We start from the raw sequence: 18,100 nt of genomic DNA on the forward strand, positions 1-18,100 counted from the left end.
GTCGCCCCCGCGGAAGGACGCGTGCCGGTAGACCTCCTGCAGGGCCACGGCCGCTGCGTGCGTGTCGCCGACCTCCCCGGCGACCGCCGACGAGAGGAGCAAGCGCATCAGCGGCGACGGTCCGGAGCCACTCACATCCCCGTCCTCGTGATCAAGCTCAACCTTCACCATGCGATCTCTGGCCTGGAGGAGCCTCATGACAGTGGCGCGATCACCGCCGTCAGCGGCAGCCACGTCGCCGACGCCGTCCATCACCTTGCGCTTCTTGGCCGCGGCGCCGCCACCATTGACGCCTAGACTCAACGTCAGGTTCATGTACACCCAAACGCCCAATTGATCTCTCCAGCCTCTCGATCGATCGTCTGTCTAAGAACCTCAGAAGCTAGCGCGCGAAGATTAATGGAGATGGGCGAGGCGCGAGACGTACGACGTAGCGGCCGGGAGAGGGAGGGGGGAATGGGCCACGGCGACGGGGAGGGGTATATATAAGCGACCAAAGGGAATCTAGATGTTCCGCTCCGCGTGTAGCTTAGTTTGCAAGAAATGAAATGGCCGCCAATATGCTCCTCCCGTTTTGGCTGGTTCCCGGGCGCGCTGCCCTTGGATCCCAAGGATAGGATATGCCGGTGGAGTGCTCGCCTCTCAGCCCCCTTGTTTTATGCGCAAGGATCTATCTGCCAAGTGCCAACCTATCATCTACCGGCTGCTAGTGCTACCAAGCTCCACCGCTAAGAACATCTCTCGCTGAATTAAGCATTGTTCAAACCTGGTGTTAGTTAACAATGTGTGTGTCTGACAGAGGAGAGCAGAGTGGACTAGTAGCTTGTGATGAATATACAATGGCGGTTTCAATGGTATCTCGCCATCTAGTCCACACCGCAAGATCCGCTTTTACACTGTAGTATGTATGTATGGCTAACCAAACGGAGGTGGGGCACACATACAGATGTACTATAGTACTATATGGCTTGGCTATGACAAGCCTTGATCGACGTCAATTTAATAGGGTTAGGTGGAAGAAAGATTAATGCCTAAGTTGAGGTCTATAGTTTATTTAAGCGTGTTCAAACTCGTGATTCTCTTGGAAGGTGCATGTGGGGCTAACATGGACTCGATCGAGCATCATCGTATACGTCAAGACGAGGACGGTTTGGGGCATACGTTGTGTGGACTGGACTTCTTTGGACATGGAATCAGTAAAAGTCGCAGAATCTCATTCCCTCAAGAAAATGTAAAAATTGTGGAAAGGGGGGAGGCCGGGTGGTTGCCTGGTTGGGGGCAAAGGTGAAAAAGGGGCTAGGAGTGTGAAGAAGATGCGAGGAAGAGCAGTCAGGAGTGGACCCTTACCGAAGGAGGAGTAAAGCGACCAGACACGAGATTTGGCCAGGAAAATGGGCCGGAGAAAAGGGAGGGCATCAACGACCGTCCCTGCTGACGAAACCATGGCCCTACCATACAACCCCTGAAGCTGCCTCCTGTCGGGCTGCCCTGCTTTCTAGAAACAATATGGCTTCCTATCATTCCATCCTACTTTTTGTGTATATGAACACTACAATATTTAATTAAACAAGTTGGAAGTTGCAAGAGAGTATTTCATTTCAATGCAATTATCTTTCACCGTAGCATATAGGCATTGTGATATGAGTAAATCATACACTTTTGTTCTGTAAAGAAGTCAAGCCAATGAAATCTGGTCACTCTGAAACTTCTTCTCCATCGTCAGTCACCAACACAGTAAAAGACCGCAGGCGAGCCCTGAGAATCAACCTTCGCTACTTGATAGCATTCATCATGTAGCATGAAGGCCCGGTACAGAAAGCTCATGTGCTCCAAAAAGGCCAGCGGCTGCAGAATATAATTATATGCATTATCACACTGCGTCAAAAAGTAAATGCTAGCTAAACATGATAGGCATGATAATTTCAAATTCCATGCTCCTTTCAGCATTACCGAAGAGTTTCCACGCACTAGTGACGCTACAAAGACGTGCACGTCACTTCTGCTAGCCAATATGACAACTAGAATGGACAAGGTGGGACACCCATAATTTCGTGTGTTCGTGAGATGAAATCATAAGATCACATGGTGAGTTGGTGACATGGAGGGCCACATAAAGGTATACGAAAATTGGCACTCATTGACTAGTTACGAGGCGTCTGTTAGACACAAATGAAGTTAACAAACTAAAATGCCCAAAATCACTAGATCCAACTTTTTTACTAGTATAAGAAATTCACTAGCATGATTTGAGCACACAGGTATCAGGACAAAGACTACTCAGTTACCAAGACAAACATGCTAGAATGTACCAGGTCATTTGCAATGTAGATCCGGGCACCTGATCTGAGGACAAGTTCTCAAGTTAATTCCGCCACAGTTCCACCATTATCTGTACAGTAATCCATTGACCTATTGGAAGTAACAGAAGTTAGTTCAGAAATCAAAACACTTAACCTCGAAACTTAATAGATGACATCCCAAGGCTTGTTTTAACATGTTTTCTATGTAAAATTTGAAAAGTCGAGGACAATGATTTCTTCCATTGAAGAAGCTCTAGTGCTCCACATTTAACATTTAAATCTGCAAGATCATACTTGCCACGCTGTTTGCTCATTCTCCAAGTAAGATCATGTACAAGAAAAAATCAATATGAAGAGATTACCACAATTCATGCTTGTTGGGCCTTTTCTTCTTCCAACAGCAAATGAATGATGGATCTGACCACTTCGTTGTCAACAAAAGTTGCCATCTGAAATCATACATTCAGACCAACTAATTAGAAAATTGCAAGATACAGCATATAGTATGAATACCATCTTCAAGCAGCCTTCTGTGCATAGCACGTTATACATTTTTGCATATACTGAAGCAGCCTTTTGTTGAAAGTAGGTTCCAAATTTTTACGAATAGTGAAGTGATACAAAGCAAATGTATGCGAAGATGGTATGAATACTATCTTCAAGCAGCCTTTTGTTTATAGCAAGTTATACATTTTGCATATAATGAAGCAATCTTTTGTACAAAGTAGGTTATACATTTTTACAAACGATTAAATGATACGAAGCAAATGCAAAGATGGTATGAATACCATCTTCAAGCAGTCTTTTGTTCACAGCAAGTTATAGATTTTTGCATATGGTGAAGCAGCCTTCTGTTCAAAGTAGGTTATACATCTTTTATAAATGGTAAAGTGATACTGGTATAAAGCAAATGTATGCACAAATGTGCAGGAGACGCTACAACTGCATGGCATATTCACGTTATCGGTGGTTTCACCTTTATATATCAAACAAAAAGGAGACAACATACCTCCGGCTTTCTTGTCAATTCTTTCAGAACAGCATCAAGTGTAATGCGAAGTTGCTTGAATAAAACAGCAGTCTGTGCAGCAGCAGTTAACCTTAGCCATGCGTCTATAATAACGACTCCAGCCTGGAAACAAAGCCAACACAAGTTTTTGTTTCTGAGCATCAATAGGTTCATGACAGCATACCATGAAAGGCAGAGGACGAAATCTTAGTTGAAGAATCACAAATTTAGTAGTATCATGTTAGCTTAAGTGCAACCCAACAATTGTGAGTCGTACTCCAGTAACATAGTACGACAAATACAAGGGAATTAACAAACACATGGGCAAACCTACACTCATATACTACAGTTTTCCGAAAAGGTGGGGTTCAACGTATTTGCCAGATACTCAACCATTTAAAATTTTCGTGTGCTTCTGTTGTGCGTGAGCGCTGGGGCGGGGGCGGGGGCTTACCTGGTGTTGGATTACCATTGAACCACCAAACAGAAGGAGTGAGTAGGGGGAAATGACACTGGTATCACGTAGAAACACCTTACTAGTCTCAACCTGAAAATGGGGAACAGATATTTAGAGCTCGCATTTGCTGAATTGGTGTGCTGGGGCTGATACCATAATCACAGATACATTATTGTACGGAAATGCTAAAAATCCGACATCAGATTTTCAGGCATGGAAAATCGAACGTTATTCATGGCAATTTATATGGGCGCGAGGATGGCAAATTTATTTGGCAAGCACGGCAATTTCCTGGCAAAAAAATGAACTGAGGCGGATTTGCCATGCTCATCAACTAAACTTGCCGCCCTCGGCAAACATAATTTGCCATGCAAAAACGTTCGATTTGCCATTCCTAAAAATCTGACGTTCGCTGGATATTCGGGTCCTTATTATATGGCATATGGGTCACTAAAATCGAGCACTACTTCAAACAGAAATAGGAATCTAAGAAATTAATTAGTACGTGCAAATTTCTCTGAATCTGCTAGTGTCTAGAAGCCAAGGTAGTGGTACATATACTATCTGACACCAAAATCATATTATACAAAAACTAACTAAATAGACAACATCCACCTCAAGAAGAAAACAAGATGGCAGGGATTGAGAGATACTCTTCCAGTCATGCAAGTCTAAAACAAACCTTTTCAAGGAACACCAGAAATGGGTATTGCACTGACTTCAAGCTGTGATTCACAGACGATGGGTGTATATGAACTTCTCGCCTTCCATCATACCATCGAGGACGATCCTTACCAAACAGAACATCAGATGGCTTTCTGCCACCCAAAGCTCCTGGATCAACACCCTCCAGAGTTGCTGCAACATTAGGGTATAGACCTGCACTTATGACCGACTACAAATGCCACGTAAGCATTTTATAAAAATGTTAGCATAATATTGAAAATTTAAAAAATAAATGGTAAGATATTATACTTCTGAACAAGTAACAGTACGAGATCATTTCTTAAACATGGGCATATTTATTTTAGACTGTGGTGCACATCAACAAACTGACAAAAAGGTGTACAAAAATCACATCATTACCTTGATAACTGAAGTGTAGCCAGCATATAAGTTGAACGGAAGAGATATATTGGCAAACCAACTCTCAAGATTGCTTTTTCTATTCCCATTCATTTGATTCTGGAAAACGGTAAAATATATTGGCATTAGAAGATTGATTTTTATGTCTGTCTCCACTCAAATTAGAAAAGGAGAATTCAGGCAACAATGAGTAAAAGTAAAGTGCATTGTACCATCTGCAGTACCCCAAAAGAAAGGAAGCTACTTCCTCTCTTCTCTATCTGATGTTACTAAATTTTCAAGGTCTCGAGACAGGAATTTTAAACATTACTTTTACAACTTTGTTGTCATACAACAAATTAAGAAAACTAAATGTAAAATATCTCAATTGCCACTAAAGTCACTAAACTTCATAAATTAAATTAGCAGGTTAGTACTCCTAAACCTGTAATCTGGAAAAGTAGAAGTTCAGCTATTTTGATTTAAGAAGTATTCATATAAGCAACTTGTGAAAGTGAAACTAAAGGCACCTCCTTTCTTTTGAGGGTGAGAAACTCCCAGAGATGGAAAAAAACTGGAATAGATTAATTGTGAATCCTATATTCAACTCAAATATAATGATATAGGTGTTTATGCCTATTTAAGGTAGAAGTGCACTGGAGGCAGAGTTAACTTGGACCATCATGTGACACAAACCGCCAGGATCACCCAAGTGATCCACACATGAGCTTCGTGATTTCAGTACACAGTTTGTAATCAACTAACAGGACAAAGTTATAAGACACATTATACAAATTTAGAGTAAATTATCAGGTTAATTTTTCAATCAACTAACAGGACAAAGTTATATGACACATTATCCAAATTTAGAGTAAATAATTATCAGGTTAATTTTCAGTTACTTACGAACTAATGCAATTCTTTAAGACATACCAGATTATCTTTAGGAAGATCCACAAGTCCAATGTCTGCTAACAATGAGCCATACTGTAGACGCATGTCCCTGGGGATAAAAATCAAATTAGATGGTTGTAGTTGACAGTTACTCCCTCTGTAAACTAATATAAGAGCGTTTAGATTACTAAAGTAGTGTTCTAAACGCTCTTATATTAGTTTACGGAGGGAGTACTTTACAATTTTACTACAAAATAAAATTGAAAAACTTATGTTTGTTAGCAGTAACTGCTCAGTTGACTCTACATTAAAGTATAACAAATTTGGAAGTAGGCGTGAACAAAAAACAGGTTAACAATCGCTTATACAATTAGTAGTGAACTACAGAAGATATGTTCTTGCACCAACGCGGGTATAGAGGAGAGCTGCAAGTTACCAACCAATACTTGAGCTTTGCTAGGTTCACTTAAACCCTAGCTGGTATCACTACGGTTACCATGTGATATTGAGATGGTTGGGTGGTTGCTGATGTGGTAGCGACAAAACGAGAAAATTGATTTATCTGGGCTTTTTTTTATCTCAAAAAAGGTGATAAGTAACTAGTTCCTTCTATCACAGTATTACTAACCAGAATCTCAATCTAGAACCTGAAGATTAAATAACTGTTAGGAATCCAACCTGATCATGTACATCACTGTACTGTTCAAGTAGAATGAACGGCAAAACTGATGAGCAGATCTAGCTCCATGCTGCAATTCAGAATCATCTTTTAGTGTCTGGTATGTACAGCACAAACCATGCCAATTGTAAATTCTAAGATAAAGCATGGTGCTAACTATTATGCATACATACAACTCTATCAAATGACAAAAACTGAATTCCATAACAAAAGAAAGCAGTTACCTCTTGCAGTATGCGGGACCACTTGTTGTATGCAATAACCATTAACAAATGATCTGATTGTTTGTTATCTATTATAGAAGTAGACCCATCAAGATTTTCATTCAACAATGCAGCCTTTGCTTTCTCTACATTTTGCTTCTGTGTTACAAAAAAACAGGAATGTCAGGACATAATTAAAATACATAAAATAGTTTTTTCAGAATAAAATACATGAAACATTTATCATTCTATACAAATAATACCTCATCTTTTGGAGAGATGAAAGGGGATTTATAACTCAGAAAAGCAGCAACAGAAAGAATTGGTGATAAGCAGCCAAAGATAGCCCCATAGAGCATCATCTGCAGTTCTCATAGGCACATCAGAACAGGAAGAAAAGGAGTTGGTATAAACTACAAAAATTATGTTGGACAGATAGATTAATTTTAGTGAACCCTTGGACAGATACAAAACCGATACGTGGCAAAACTCAATTAATCACAAGGTATGAAAAGGAGCACTACACATACAAATTAATGTAAATTCTTCTACGTTAGTCAACTGGTACAGAAATGGATAGAAGGGGTGCAATATGCAACAATTCAAAGATACATGAGGAACACAATAGGGTCTATCACTGAAATTTTTAATTCCATCATGCATTGAAAATAGAATATGCCTCCAGATTTTGTGAATAGGGCAGTGTAGCGATGACTAAAGACTAACTGACTAAGGGGAAATCGGTTTCCGTGGCCTGGAAGCGCAACATCAATCGATGGAAGGGGTCCGGGTCATGGACCGAGCCCCAAGCCGCAGCCACCGTGTCGTGGAACCCATCGAGCCTCAACCAGAAGTCCTCAAAATGAAATCGTCTATGCGCCGTGGGCATGGGGGAGCAGTCCAGCAGCAGGGGGGAGTGGTCCGAGATGACCGACGCAAGGCAGCGAAGGTGACATTCGCCGTGTGCATCCTCCCAGTCCGAGGTGCAGAGCACACGGTCCAGGTGCACAAGAGTGGGAGGGGACTGCTCGTTCGACCACGTGAAGCAACGCCCGTTGAGGTAGACCTCCTTAAGCGCAAGGTCATTGACGAGGCGGCGGAATCTGCCCATCATACGACGATTTAAGTTGCCGTTGTTCTTGTCCTCGTCGCGCAGGATGAGGTTGAAGTCTCCGCAAAGCATCCATGGCCCGGGACAGGCCACACGAATCTCCCGCAGCTCAAGCAAGAACGCAATTTTGTCCGCGTCGTCTTGAGGTCCATACACGACAGAGAGCCACCAAGGGGTGCCCGAGGCCGTGGCCACTCTGGCCGAGAGGGCATTCATGGTGAACAACGGGTCCGTGATAGTCACGGCCCTGCTCTTCCAAGCCATTAAGATGCCGCCCCGCGTGCCAAGAGCTGGGAGGTATGTGTAGTCATCGAACTCTGAACCGAGGGTGTCAAGAACAACAGACGAACAAGTTGGCCATCTCTCGGGAGCTCATATCGCGCTTTGACACCGGGGCCTGACGGCTTCACCGCGCGCAGGCTTACCAGCTGGAGTGCCAAGACGACAGGCAGTATCCGCGACAAGTTGGCCATCTCTCGGGAGCTCATATCGCGCTTTGACAAGGCCCAGGAGGATCGAGCTCTCACTCAGGAGGAGGATTGGCTGCGAAAGCGCCTCAAGGTCTCGTACCTTGGCCTTGCTTCGTTGGAACGCACCATCGCCAGGCAGCGCGCCCGCATCGCCACGCTCAAGGAAGGCGACGCTAGCACGGGATTCTTCCACCGGCAATGCTCCTTTCGTCGTCAGAAGAACCGGATCTTTAGCCTGGCCGTGGATGGGCACACGGTCACCGACCAGGACGCGATGGCGCAGGCTGCTTTTGAGCACTTTGACGAGATCCTGGGCACGGCCGTCGACCGCGACCTTACGCTCAACTTGGAGGGGCTCATTGAGCCTTGCGACCTGGCGAGCCTGGACGCTCCCTTCAGCGTGGAGGAGGTATGGGACGCGATCAAGCGCCTCCCCGCTCGCAAGGCACCGGGGCCTGACGGCTTCACCGCGGAGTTTCTGCGAGCTTGCTGGACCATCGTTCGACAGGACCTTATGGATGTCTTCCAGCAGCTGTTCGAGATGCGGGGCCGTGGCTTTGGCAAGCTCAACCAAGCCCTCATGACCCTACTGCCCAAGCGCGCCGACGCCCAGCAGCTTCGTGACTATCGCCCGATCTGCTTGATTCATATCGTGGCCAAGATATTCACCAAGGTCCTGTCTCTGCGGCTTGCCCCCAGATTGGATAGCTTGGTCAGTCGCAACCAGAACGCGTTCATCACCGGCCGGAGCCTCCATGATAACTTCATCCTCGTGAGGCAATCTCTCAAAATGCTGCACCAACTCGGGGCTCCGCGGATCATGCTCAAGCTCGACCTCACGCGCGCCTTTGACTCCATATCTTGGCCATTCCTCTTTGAGGTTTTGCGCCAATATGGGTTCGGGGACAGATTTCGGGAATGGCTTGCGATCCTGTTATCGACGTCCAGCACCCGTGTCATGATGAACGGCAAGCCGGGCCCCCCGATCTGGCACCGCTCAGGCCTGCGACAGGGCGACTCCATGTCCCCCCAGCTGTTTGTTCTCGCTGTGGACACGCTTGGGCGGCTGATGCACCGCGCGCTCGATGCCGGCATACTGCAGCAGTTGCTTCCCCAACGCCCGATCCCGGCGATCTCCCTCTATGCTGACGATGTGATGCTATTCTGTCATGCCACGCCAGAGGACGTTGCTGCCATCAAGGGTATCTTGACCCTGTTCGGCAAAGCGAGCGGGCTGCTGGTTAACTATGCGAAGAGCTCCGCCACCGTCCTGCACGGTGACATGCAGGAACACGAGGTGATCGCCCAATTGGGTTGCCTGGTGGTGCAGCTTCCCATCACTTACCTGGGCATCCCATTGTCGACGCGACGGCCTTCCGCCACCCAGTTGCAACCCCTCGTCGATACGGTGGCTGCCCGGCTTCCTACCTGGAAGGCGTGGCTCATGAACAAAGCCGGGCGTCTTGCCCTTGTCAAATCAGTCCTCAACGCAATACCAGTGCACCAGCTGCTCGCGTTCGCTCCCCCAAAGAAGACGCTCAAACAATTGGCGAAGATCCAGCGAGGCTTCTTGTGGGCTGGGCGGGCCGTGGCCAACGGTGGCCATTGCCATGTCAACTGGAGCCTTGTGTGCCGACCTGTCGCGTATGGTGGGCTGGGAGTCCGAGACCTGGAGCGCGCTGGTCTCGCGCTACGGTTGCGATGGCTGTGGTTCGCCCGCGTCGATCCGGACTGTGCTTGGCAAGGTCTCGATCTGCAGTTCTCACACGAGGAGCGCGCGCTCTTCTTCGCCTCCACTACCATGATCATTGGAAATGGCTCGACGGCGCTTTTTTGGGAAGATCGCTGGATTGGCGGGCAGTCTGTAGGTGAGATAGCTCCCCTACTCTACCAATGCATTCCCAAACGTCGACGCAAGGCCAGGACGGTGGCAGAAGGGCTGGCAGGTAACTCTTGGGCACATGATATACAAGGGGTCCTGGGTCTGCACGAGATCGGACAATACCTGCTGCTATGGTAGGCTGTGTGCCACACCATCCTGACGAACGAGCCGGATCGCCTGCTCTGGAGGTGGACCACCAATGGCATCTACTCGGCGCACTCGTGTTATGCGGCCAGTTTTCAGGGATCCACACGGAGCCATTCTTGGAAGCTGGTATGGAAGAGCTGGGCGCCTCCACGGGTAAAAAATTTCCATTGGCTCGCCGCCCAAGATCGCTGCTGGACCGCTGAAAGGCTTGCGCGACGTGGCTTGCAGCATCACCCTCGATGCCTCCTCTGCGACCAGGCCTTGGAAACTATCCAGCACCTGCTGCTGACATGCCCCTTTGCACGTCAGACCTGGCACCTTGTCCTTGATTGGTTGCATATTCCGGTCCAAATCCCCGATCAGGAGCACACGGTCACGGAGTGGTGGCTGAGCGCGAAAGAGCTCGCGCCGCCGGCGCATCGGAAGGCCCTCAAATCCATCGCACTGCTTGTGCCCTGGATGCTATGGAAGCACAGGAACGCGTGTGTCTTCGACAACGCCACGCCATCCATCGAATCCCTAGTGGATAGGATCAAGGACGAGGCCCGGTGTTGGGCTAGAGCAGGAGCCCAGGGACTTCGGGTTGTTCTGCCCACAACCTGGGATGTCCACTGATTTTGTGCTTTTCTTTGTACTGCTCACCTCCTAGGAGGATTGTTCTACCTTTTCCATGAAATGAAATGCAAAGGTCCTTTGCGTTTTCTCGAAAAAAAATCGGTTTCCAAATTTGCATGGTAACCTTAAGATTACAAATAAGATCCATCCTAGTCCTTCCTCTCATCCAGTACTAACGAAATTAATGAGCGTTACAACTGACATGGTGAGATTCTCTTATGGCAACCATCATAGATGATATGCTAATTAGGAAAGGTATCCCAGCAATCTACCAAGTTACTTTGATGAAACTGTATGCATCAAATAACTAGCCCCTCCATCCAAAATACATGACATTTTAGATATGTGCAGGGTCTCTATGATGCAACCTTAGCCGCTATTTTGTATGTGAATACATTAGTACAAAATTATAGGAATTGCAAGCTTATAAAAAAATAATGACAAATCTAATGATATAATTTTGATTTGACTAACCTCAGTTATCTTATTATATACCAATAGTTAAAGTTTGACTGTACACTTTCTAGGAAGTCGTCTATTTTCGATGGATGGGGGAGTGCTACATATGATAAATGAACCAGTGAAATATATGTCAGCCGCACCTTGCCAATCAAAACATCAACAGGTAGTTTTGCTAAATGATAGCCAAGAGGTGATAACTCTTCATGTCCTTCAAAGGCTCCAACCTACTCAAAAGTCAAGACAACAAACAGACAGGATAAAGTTTGATGACGAGCTAGAAAAGAAATATGAATATTGATCTACCTATGATCAGCACACTGCAGGTTTACATGATAGAAAGCAGAATGGAACCTTAAATAACAAGTCAATTGCAGAGGAGATAGCTTCTTCTTTTGGGGGCTCTACAGCCTGCAAAATTATGATAGACAACGTAATGTGAGCACTCTGCAACACAATGTCACACAGCTGACACAAAACAGCAATCAAAACATATATAACTATAACGAAGCTCATGTTGTGACAGAAAACTTGAAAGGTATCATGGATGTGACTGACCCGCCTCCCTACCAACCCAACACAAAAAAATGGTATTTGGGGGAGGGGGGTTGTACCTTTAGTAGGAATGATTTTATGTCACCCAGATGAAGTGATTTTATTTGCAAACACAGCTCAGTCAATGGCATCCGCAGCATCTCAGGCACCTTATAAACAAAGTAGACAGAAATATCAGTGCAAAATGGTTAAATGTTCCATCTAGGATGAGTGAGATTATCTTTAGCATATGAATAGTACTAATGTAAGTGTAGCCCACTTGCGTCGAGACAATACATATCTGCATATGTTGAAATATTGGATGCAAAATCTCTTGTGCAGAATTCAGATTTCTAACTTTCTTAATTAAATGCAGATGGCATGTCAGGGCTGAGATAGCAAGTGCGGGAAAACTGGTAGGTTTTTATGAAGCATGATCAACAAACAAGGAATAGCAGAAAGGTCCTTATACTCTAGAGAATCTGACTGATGTATCTTGGACGCAAGATCTTATACAAAAATAAAGTGAGTATGACATGCAATAACCTGAAATGGCCGCATCAGTTTTTCAAAACGATGGTGAGTATAAAGGCAGAAACACAACCCAGGCCTCACACGACCAGCTCGTCCCCGTCTCTGTTTTGCATTTGCACGAGAAATCCAATCTTCTACTATGCTTGACATTTTCTGCAAAAATATACGACAGAATAGTTAGAAGTGTCATTTACTTGAGATATTATGTCTCAACTTAATCATCGTCATAAACATATTACATATGGCATCCTTATAGGATACCATTTTATTAAGATTTTATCATGTCAACGAATGCATTAAAAGGTTATTATCATGGTCGCGAGGGCAAGCACAAAAAGAACGAAGCTGCTAAGTCATTGATGTGTTCCGCACGTGCATGTTTTCTAGAACACATCCACGTGCGCTTGCTACTGTGGGTAACTAGGCATCATAGGCTACAAGTCTAAATCACAGGCTTTACACAATGTGGCCTTGTAGAAACCTACACATGATGCACATATGACCACTACACCATCAAGTATGATTTCATGAGTGCACTACTTCAAAGGTATTTCACTCAGAAATCCGTGGCCACTACTTCATATAAATAACTTAACGATCAATGTCTGCATGCCCAAAAACCATCAGAGTAACTAGTATTGAAGTGTATGTGGATTGCCTAGCCCTTTCCATCAGTTCGGACTTTTGGTTATGTTGGCTACTGCATGAAGCTTAAAATGGTATCAGAGCCTAAGGTCTTGAGTTCAAGTCCTGGCTTTCGCAATTTATCCACAAATTGCTGCTGCCCCCCTCTGTGTCCACGTATAGGCCTTCTGAGCCATACCTCTGAGTCTATTCACGTGTTGACTTCCCGCGTCACACGTGAGAGGGGGTGTTGAAGTGTATGTAGATTGCCTAGCCCTTCCCATCAGTTCAGACTTTTGGTTGCGTTGGCTAGTCCATGAAGCTTAACAACTAGAATGTTGTGACGAAACCCATAGGCTAATAAAGAGAGTGCAATAGTATTTCACCCAGCAGTTATACTTGGTGAACTTGTGCTTGTGGTTTGCATAGTGTATTGATCCTTGTTGGAAAAGTTTTATTTGTTGAAAAAGCACAAATGACAGGTACAAACAAGAGAGATACCTTCTGTGGGTTATAACGATTCTCTTTGTGTTTTCCAGTATCAACTACATATACAACATCATCAATTGTAATGCTAGTCTCCGCTATGTCCGTGGCAAGAATAACCTGCAATACCTTGTCGTAAGTACTAATAAGTAACTAAGTACTTGCTAGATTTAGGGAGACAAGAGTACACCTTGCGAATGTTTTCTGGTGGAGACTGGAACACCTTCCTTTGATCAGTGGGTGAAAGCATTGAATGCAAAGGAAGGATCCAATCAGATGATGCCCCTTTGAATCTAACTGAAGCAGATAATCTATCAATCAGCATTTCGATCTCTGCAACTCCCTGTGGTACAATCAATGACAAATGGATGCTCCACATGATAAGAAATAAGAAATATATGTATTTGAAAAAACAAACATTAAGCTGACATAATGCAATAAACTTACAGGAAGAAATACTAGGACAGCGCCTAAGGGGCAGTTCTCGTCAATATAGCATATTAAGTCTTCCAGCAGATCAAAATCAATGACATCTTCGTTTAAGCGTTTCTGAGTTGACAATTGAAGATTTTCAGTGAGAACTGAAACGTAAAAAAAAAAGGTGCAAGACATATGGTTCAGAGAACAAACTCACTAGATTCAGGTTGGTCCTTTCACTGTATGACTGATAGCAATCAGAGCTATAGTGAGGATTAACATAATTTTCAGAAAGCATTGACTCGTCCCCCCATGAGGACATGACAAGGTTCTTCATTCCTCTCCGGTTATTCACTGAGCTACTAGCATGCTTCCACTGGAAAAGAAATTGAGAAGGATTTAGGCATTGATATAGCACACAATTGATGAGAAACAGTGAAGGACAAGTATCATGCATATAAACTTGCCCGCCGGCTAGCTTCGAGGATTTGAAGGCGCAGATACTTGCACAAATGCCTATCACTGTATACCATAAGATTAAGCATATGTATAACACTCTTTCCCTAAAACAATTCAAATTTCCAAGTTTCTAACAGGGAATTCTAGCTTGTGCAGGTACGAGCCTCATCATATCCTTGCATCATATTGGGCTGGCAATACATGGAAAATAAGTTGCATGCCATCCTTGATTCTTGAAAACAACTGTGATCAGACACAGAAGATCAAGAAAAAGATATCTAGCGCTCACAAAAACCTAAGATGTGTTCTGTGCTAATAATATCATATAATGGAAAACTAGATCAGTATATAATTTGAAAACAGGGGATATTTACAAGATATAGTATACAGTTTGAAAACAGGGGATATTTACAAGATATAGTAATTGAGACAGAGCAGCAGTAGTCAAAGGCTCCAACAGTAAGGTCCTAGAAAGGGGCTCCAACGGTTGACAGATTTGTATTACACTGAGAATAAAAATTAAGCAAAGGGAAACCTTTTCTCCATGCTGTGCGAAGTATGCTCCTGATGCAGGAGAATCCAAAGCAAGACAGTACTCCATTTTCTCATAAACATCTTCAAGGAAGTGAGTTGAAACTGGGTGTGTTCTTCCTTCAACACTAATCACAGGGCAATCTCCAAAATATCGTGCGAATAGGCTTGAATCAACAGTTGCAGACCTGAAGATAAAGCACAAAGATATAAATACACAGATCTCATAATAATCGGTGCAACAAAAAACTGCAAATGTGAAAAGAAATTAAAAAAATATATAAGGGAATGGACATTACATGAGAATCACTTTCAGCTTTCTTCCTGGTTGATTAGAGCGTTTTTCAACAAGACTCTTAAGAACAATCAGTAAGAAGTCGCTCTGATAGGGGCAAATTAGGATTAATCATGTGATTCATCTATCATACGAAGAAACAAGACATTTTGTAGCACATAAAGCAAGAACATACACAAGCAAGTACATACCAAAATAGTGCGTTCATGTACTTCATCTACTACAACATGAGTAACATCACTTAAGTCTTTGTTTCCCTGAAATATGTGAAGTTTGTAAGAAAGGATCCTTAGCAGCTATTAAGAAATGACAAAGGCAGAAGAACAAATATTAAGAAAAAACAGTATTATTTTTTAGTAGCCGAAAGCCTGAAACTTTGGCACACAATCAAAACACTTCATGAAGACACAACAATGATAGATATGAGGGCAGTACTTACACATAACTTTCTCAGAAGGATACCAGTTGTACAGAACAGAAGCTTTGTTCTCTCATTCCTAAAGCAGTAGCAAGAATCAAAATTATTACAAACATATCTACAACGCATCGCTGAGACTTGTAATAACTCCGAATGAATATCATATGCATATGAGAAAGAAAGAACAAGCACCGAGCACTGTCGAGACGAACTTGATATCCAACCAAGGAATCTTTAGAGCCAGGTGAAGATTCACACCTTTCATCAGACACTCTTTCTGCTACCGAAATGGCCTATAAATAAGTAGACTAATCCAAGTTATATTTAACAATGTATGTATGTTCAATCAAAAAGAAGATACGGATTGATGTCAAAAAGGAAAGGATATGGATGATCATCTCCAGCGACTGTAAGATCAGTGCTTTAAATATAACAGACAGAAATAGGCAGTTACCGTCCCAAATGATCTCATAATAATGCAGCATTTTATGATGTACGGTCACTATATGGTTGAACCCTGATTTTTTGGGGGAGGAATTCAAAAAAAATCAAATCTAAAGCTAAGAATGTTGCAACATAATCTTATATTATATTGTATTTTATTTGGGTTGCTCAAATTAATACCAAGACGTTTGGATTTAATTTAGCATATGACAGGAGGAAAATAGTTTCCATAATACCCTGAGTCGATTCAATAGTTCATAGGCATTTGGTTTTTATCTGAAGTTCGTCTTGTCTATCTTGCTTACAGGTTTTTCCAAGCCATTTGTTTTTTCTTCTGCTGTCCCAAAATTCTTGTCTTCAATTTGTCTGGATCCGTATCTAGACAAATACTCCCTCCGTCTCAAAATAAGTGTCTCAACTTTAGTACAACTTATAAAGTTGAGACACTTATTTTGGGACGGAGGGAGTATAAGACAAGAATTTTGGGACCGAGGTAATATTATAGAACAATGATGTTGCATTGAAAAGGAAAGATGAAATATAAGTTCTAAACCGTGATTATACCGCTATCCTCCTAGGTTGTGTGCAAACAATGTTGCAATTACCACCAAGCTCAGACTCAATCATATCATCCAAAATAAACTGTGGCACCTGCAAGTGGATGACAAATAACCATGAGAAATTCCACGCTTCTGGAAGGATTAGAATTAACAGCCCAAGCTGGTACTTGTGCTGCATCGTCTTCAGTACCAAATATATTTCCAAGTGCTCTAGAAAAAACATGTTAGAAATATAACAATCGTCAGGCCCAGGCGCAGGGGTGTGCGACCTGTGCGGCCGCACAAGGCCTCCAGGTGGCAGGGGCACCAATTTAGGTGCACATCAGTAACTTTTCTTTGAGCAGAAGTGCACATCAGTAACTAGGCCTGCATGTTAGTTAATGACAGATGCAGCCAGCAGGCCGAAAGGCCCGGATAGCGCTGCATGCCTGGAGAATACCGATTGTTCGCACACACAAAAAAAAAGGCCTGGAAAATACCAATCGTTCGCACACACAAAAGAAGGCATGAGCGCAGGAGCAGTAATCCCAATCTACAGTCTAACCCTAACGGCGCAGCAGACGGACGGCAGCTGCGGGCCGAGGACGCAGCAGAGGACCAGCAGCCGCCAGCATAGGCAGGGCCCTCAACACAGCAAAGGACAGCAGCAACAATAGCAGGTGAGTGGGCAGGCACACGGCCGTATTCTGGCAAAGTGCTAAATCGACTTAATCAAATCAATTCGACTTAATCAAATCAATCTCTAAATCAACTAATACAGAGCACTTCAATGTACAGGACAGGTGCTAGCTCGCTCGTTGCCACATTCATTTCACAATCCTCATAGTACTAATCAAGGGTGTGTCATCTTTGTCCAACGTGCACATCTGATCGATCTCGCTGTGATGGCATCACGCCTCTCCATCAGTCCCTCACGCCTCGTCCAGGACATTTCGACAAGGCCAAATTTGACATCTGTGAGTTCCGCAGTCTTAGTTCTACAAATAATATCCTGCTGACTGTTTGATGTGTATACCTTCAAATTTGTAATTTTCATCATTTATATACTTGTATATTAATATCCAAGTTGTGTCCTCTAGAGAATATGAATCTAGTTAGGAGACATGAGAAGAAAATTAAAATTAGAGGACTTAATTCAATATCATAAAGGAGTTGTAGATAAGTTGATTATAGTTTGATCATTCTAGGGAAATAGGCCTCATTTTAGAATTTGGCACAGGACCCCTAATTTCGCCGGCCTGGTCCTTGCAATTGTATTGGACAGACAGGACAGCCATATACTCCCTCCGTCCCGAAATAAGTGACTCAAGTTTGTACTAAAGTTAGTACAAACTTGAGTCACTTATTTTGGGACGGAGGGAGTATATCACAAGATTACTCTGTTCACATATTGAATGGTGATCGTCGAGAGACCGGATGGCTCCGCTCCTAGCGCCCCTCCAGCTCCCCTAGCTCCCCTCTCCACCAGCCCAGCCGCCGTCGACTCCACGCCGGTAGCCCTCCTCCC

General features: G+C 43.8%; 1 protein-coding gene across 3 annotated transcripts in view; it reads right to left on the reverse strand.

The window, feature by feature from the left end:
• Positions 1-1,543: 1,543 nt before the first annotated feature.
• Positions 1,544-18,100, reverse strand: part of LOC119355178 (DExH-box ATP-dependent RNA helicase DExH7, chloroplastic-like) — a 30,053-nt gene continuing 13,496 nt past the window's right edge. For 2 of the 3 annotated variants that reach the window (XM_037621957.1, XM_037621955.1), the window contains exons 11-35: positions 16,598-16,684; positions 15,782-15,882; positions 15,611-15,668; positions 15,363-15,428; positions 15,176-15,258; positions 14,881-15,064; positions 14,104-14,262; positions 13,917-14,018; positions 13,660-13,812; positions 13,485-13,589; positions 12,372-12,512; positions 11,906-11,995; positions 11,646-11,702; positions 11,435-11,518; positions 6,871-6,969; positions 6,629-6,766; positions 6,404-6,474; positions 5,765-5,834; positions 4,853-4,951; positions 4,449-4,661; positions 3,764-3,856; positions 3,310-3,432; positions 2,663-2,749; positions 2,310-2,409; positions 1,544-1,845 (exon numbers count right to left, since the gene is read on the reverse strand). In XM_037621957.1, coding sequence (XP_037477854.1) covers positions 2,669-2,749; positions 3,310-3,432; positions 3,764-3,856; positions 4,449-4,661; positions 4,853-4,951; positions 5,765-5,834; positions 6,404-6,474; positions 6,629-6,766; positions 6,871-6,969; positions 11,435-11,518; positions 11,646-11,702; positions 11,906-11,995; positions 12,372-12,512; positions 13,485-13,589; positions 13,660-13,812; positions 13,917-14,018; positions 14,104-14,262; positions 14,881-15,064; positions 15,176-15,258; positions 15,363-15,428; positions 15,611-15,668; positions 15,782-15,882; positions 16,598-16,684 — 2,457 coding nt within the window. In that variant the 3' untranslated portion in view covers positions 1,544-1,845; positions 2,310-2,409; positions 2,663-2,668. The remainder of the gene's footprint in view (positions 1,846-2,309; positions 2,410-2,662; positions 2,750-3,309; positions 3,433-3,763; positions 3,857-4,448; positions 4,662-4,852; positions 4,952-5,764; positions 5,835-6,403; positions 6,475-6,628; positions 6,767-6,870; positions 6,970-11,434; positions 11,519-11,645; positions 11,703-11,905; positions 11,996-12,371; positions 12,513-13,484; positions 13,590-13,659; positions 13,813-13,916; positions 14,019-14,103; positions 14,263-14,880; positions 15,065-15,175; positions 15,259-15,362; positions 15,429-15,610; positions 15,669-15,781; positions 15,883-16,597; positions 16,685-18,100) is intronic. The other variant, XM_037621956.1, reaches the window with a different exon arrangement.

This window comes from Triticum dicoccoides, chromosome 2A (assembly GCF_002162155.2).
Source record: "Triticum dicoccoides isolate Atlit2015 ecotype Zavitan chromosome 2A, WEW_v2.0, whole genome shotgun sequence".
Classification (NCBI taxonomy): domain Eukaryota; kingdom Viridiplantae; phylum Streptophyta; class Magnoliopsida; order Poales; family Poaceae; genus Triticum; species Triticum dicoccoides.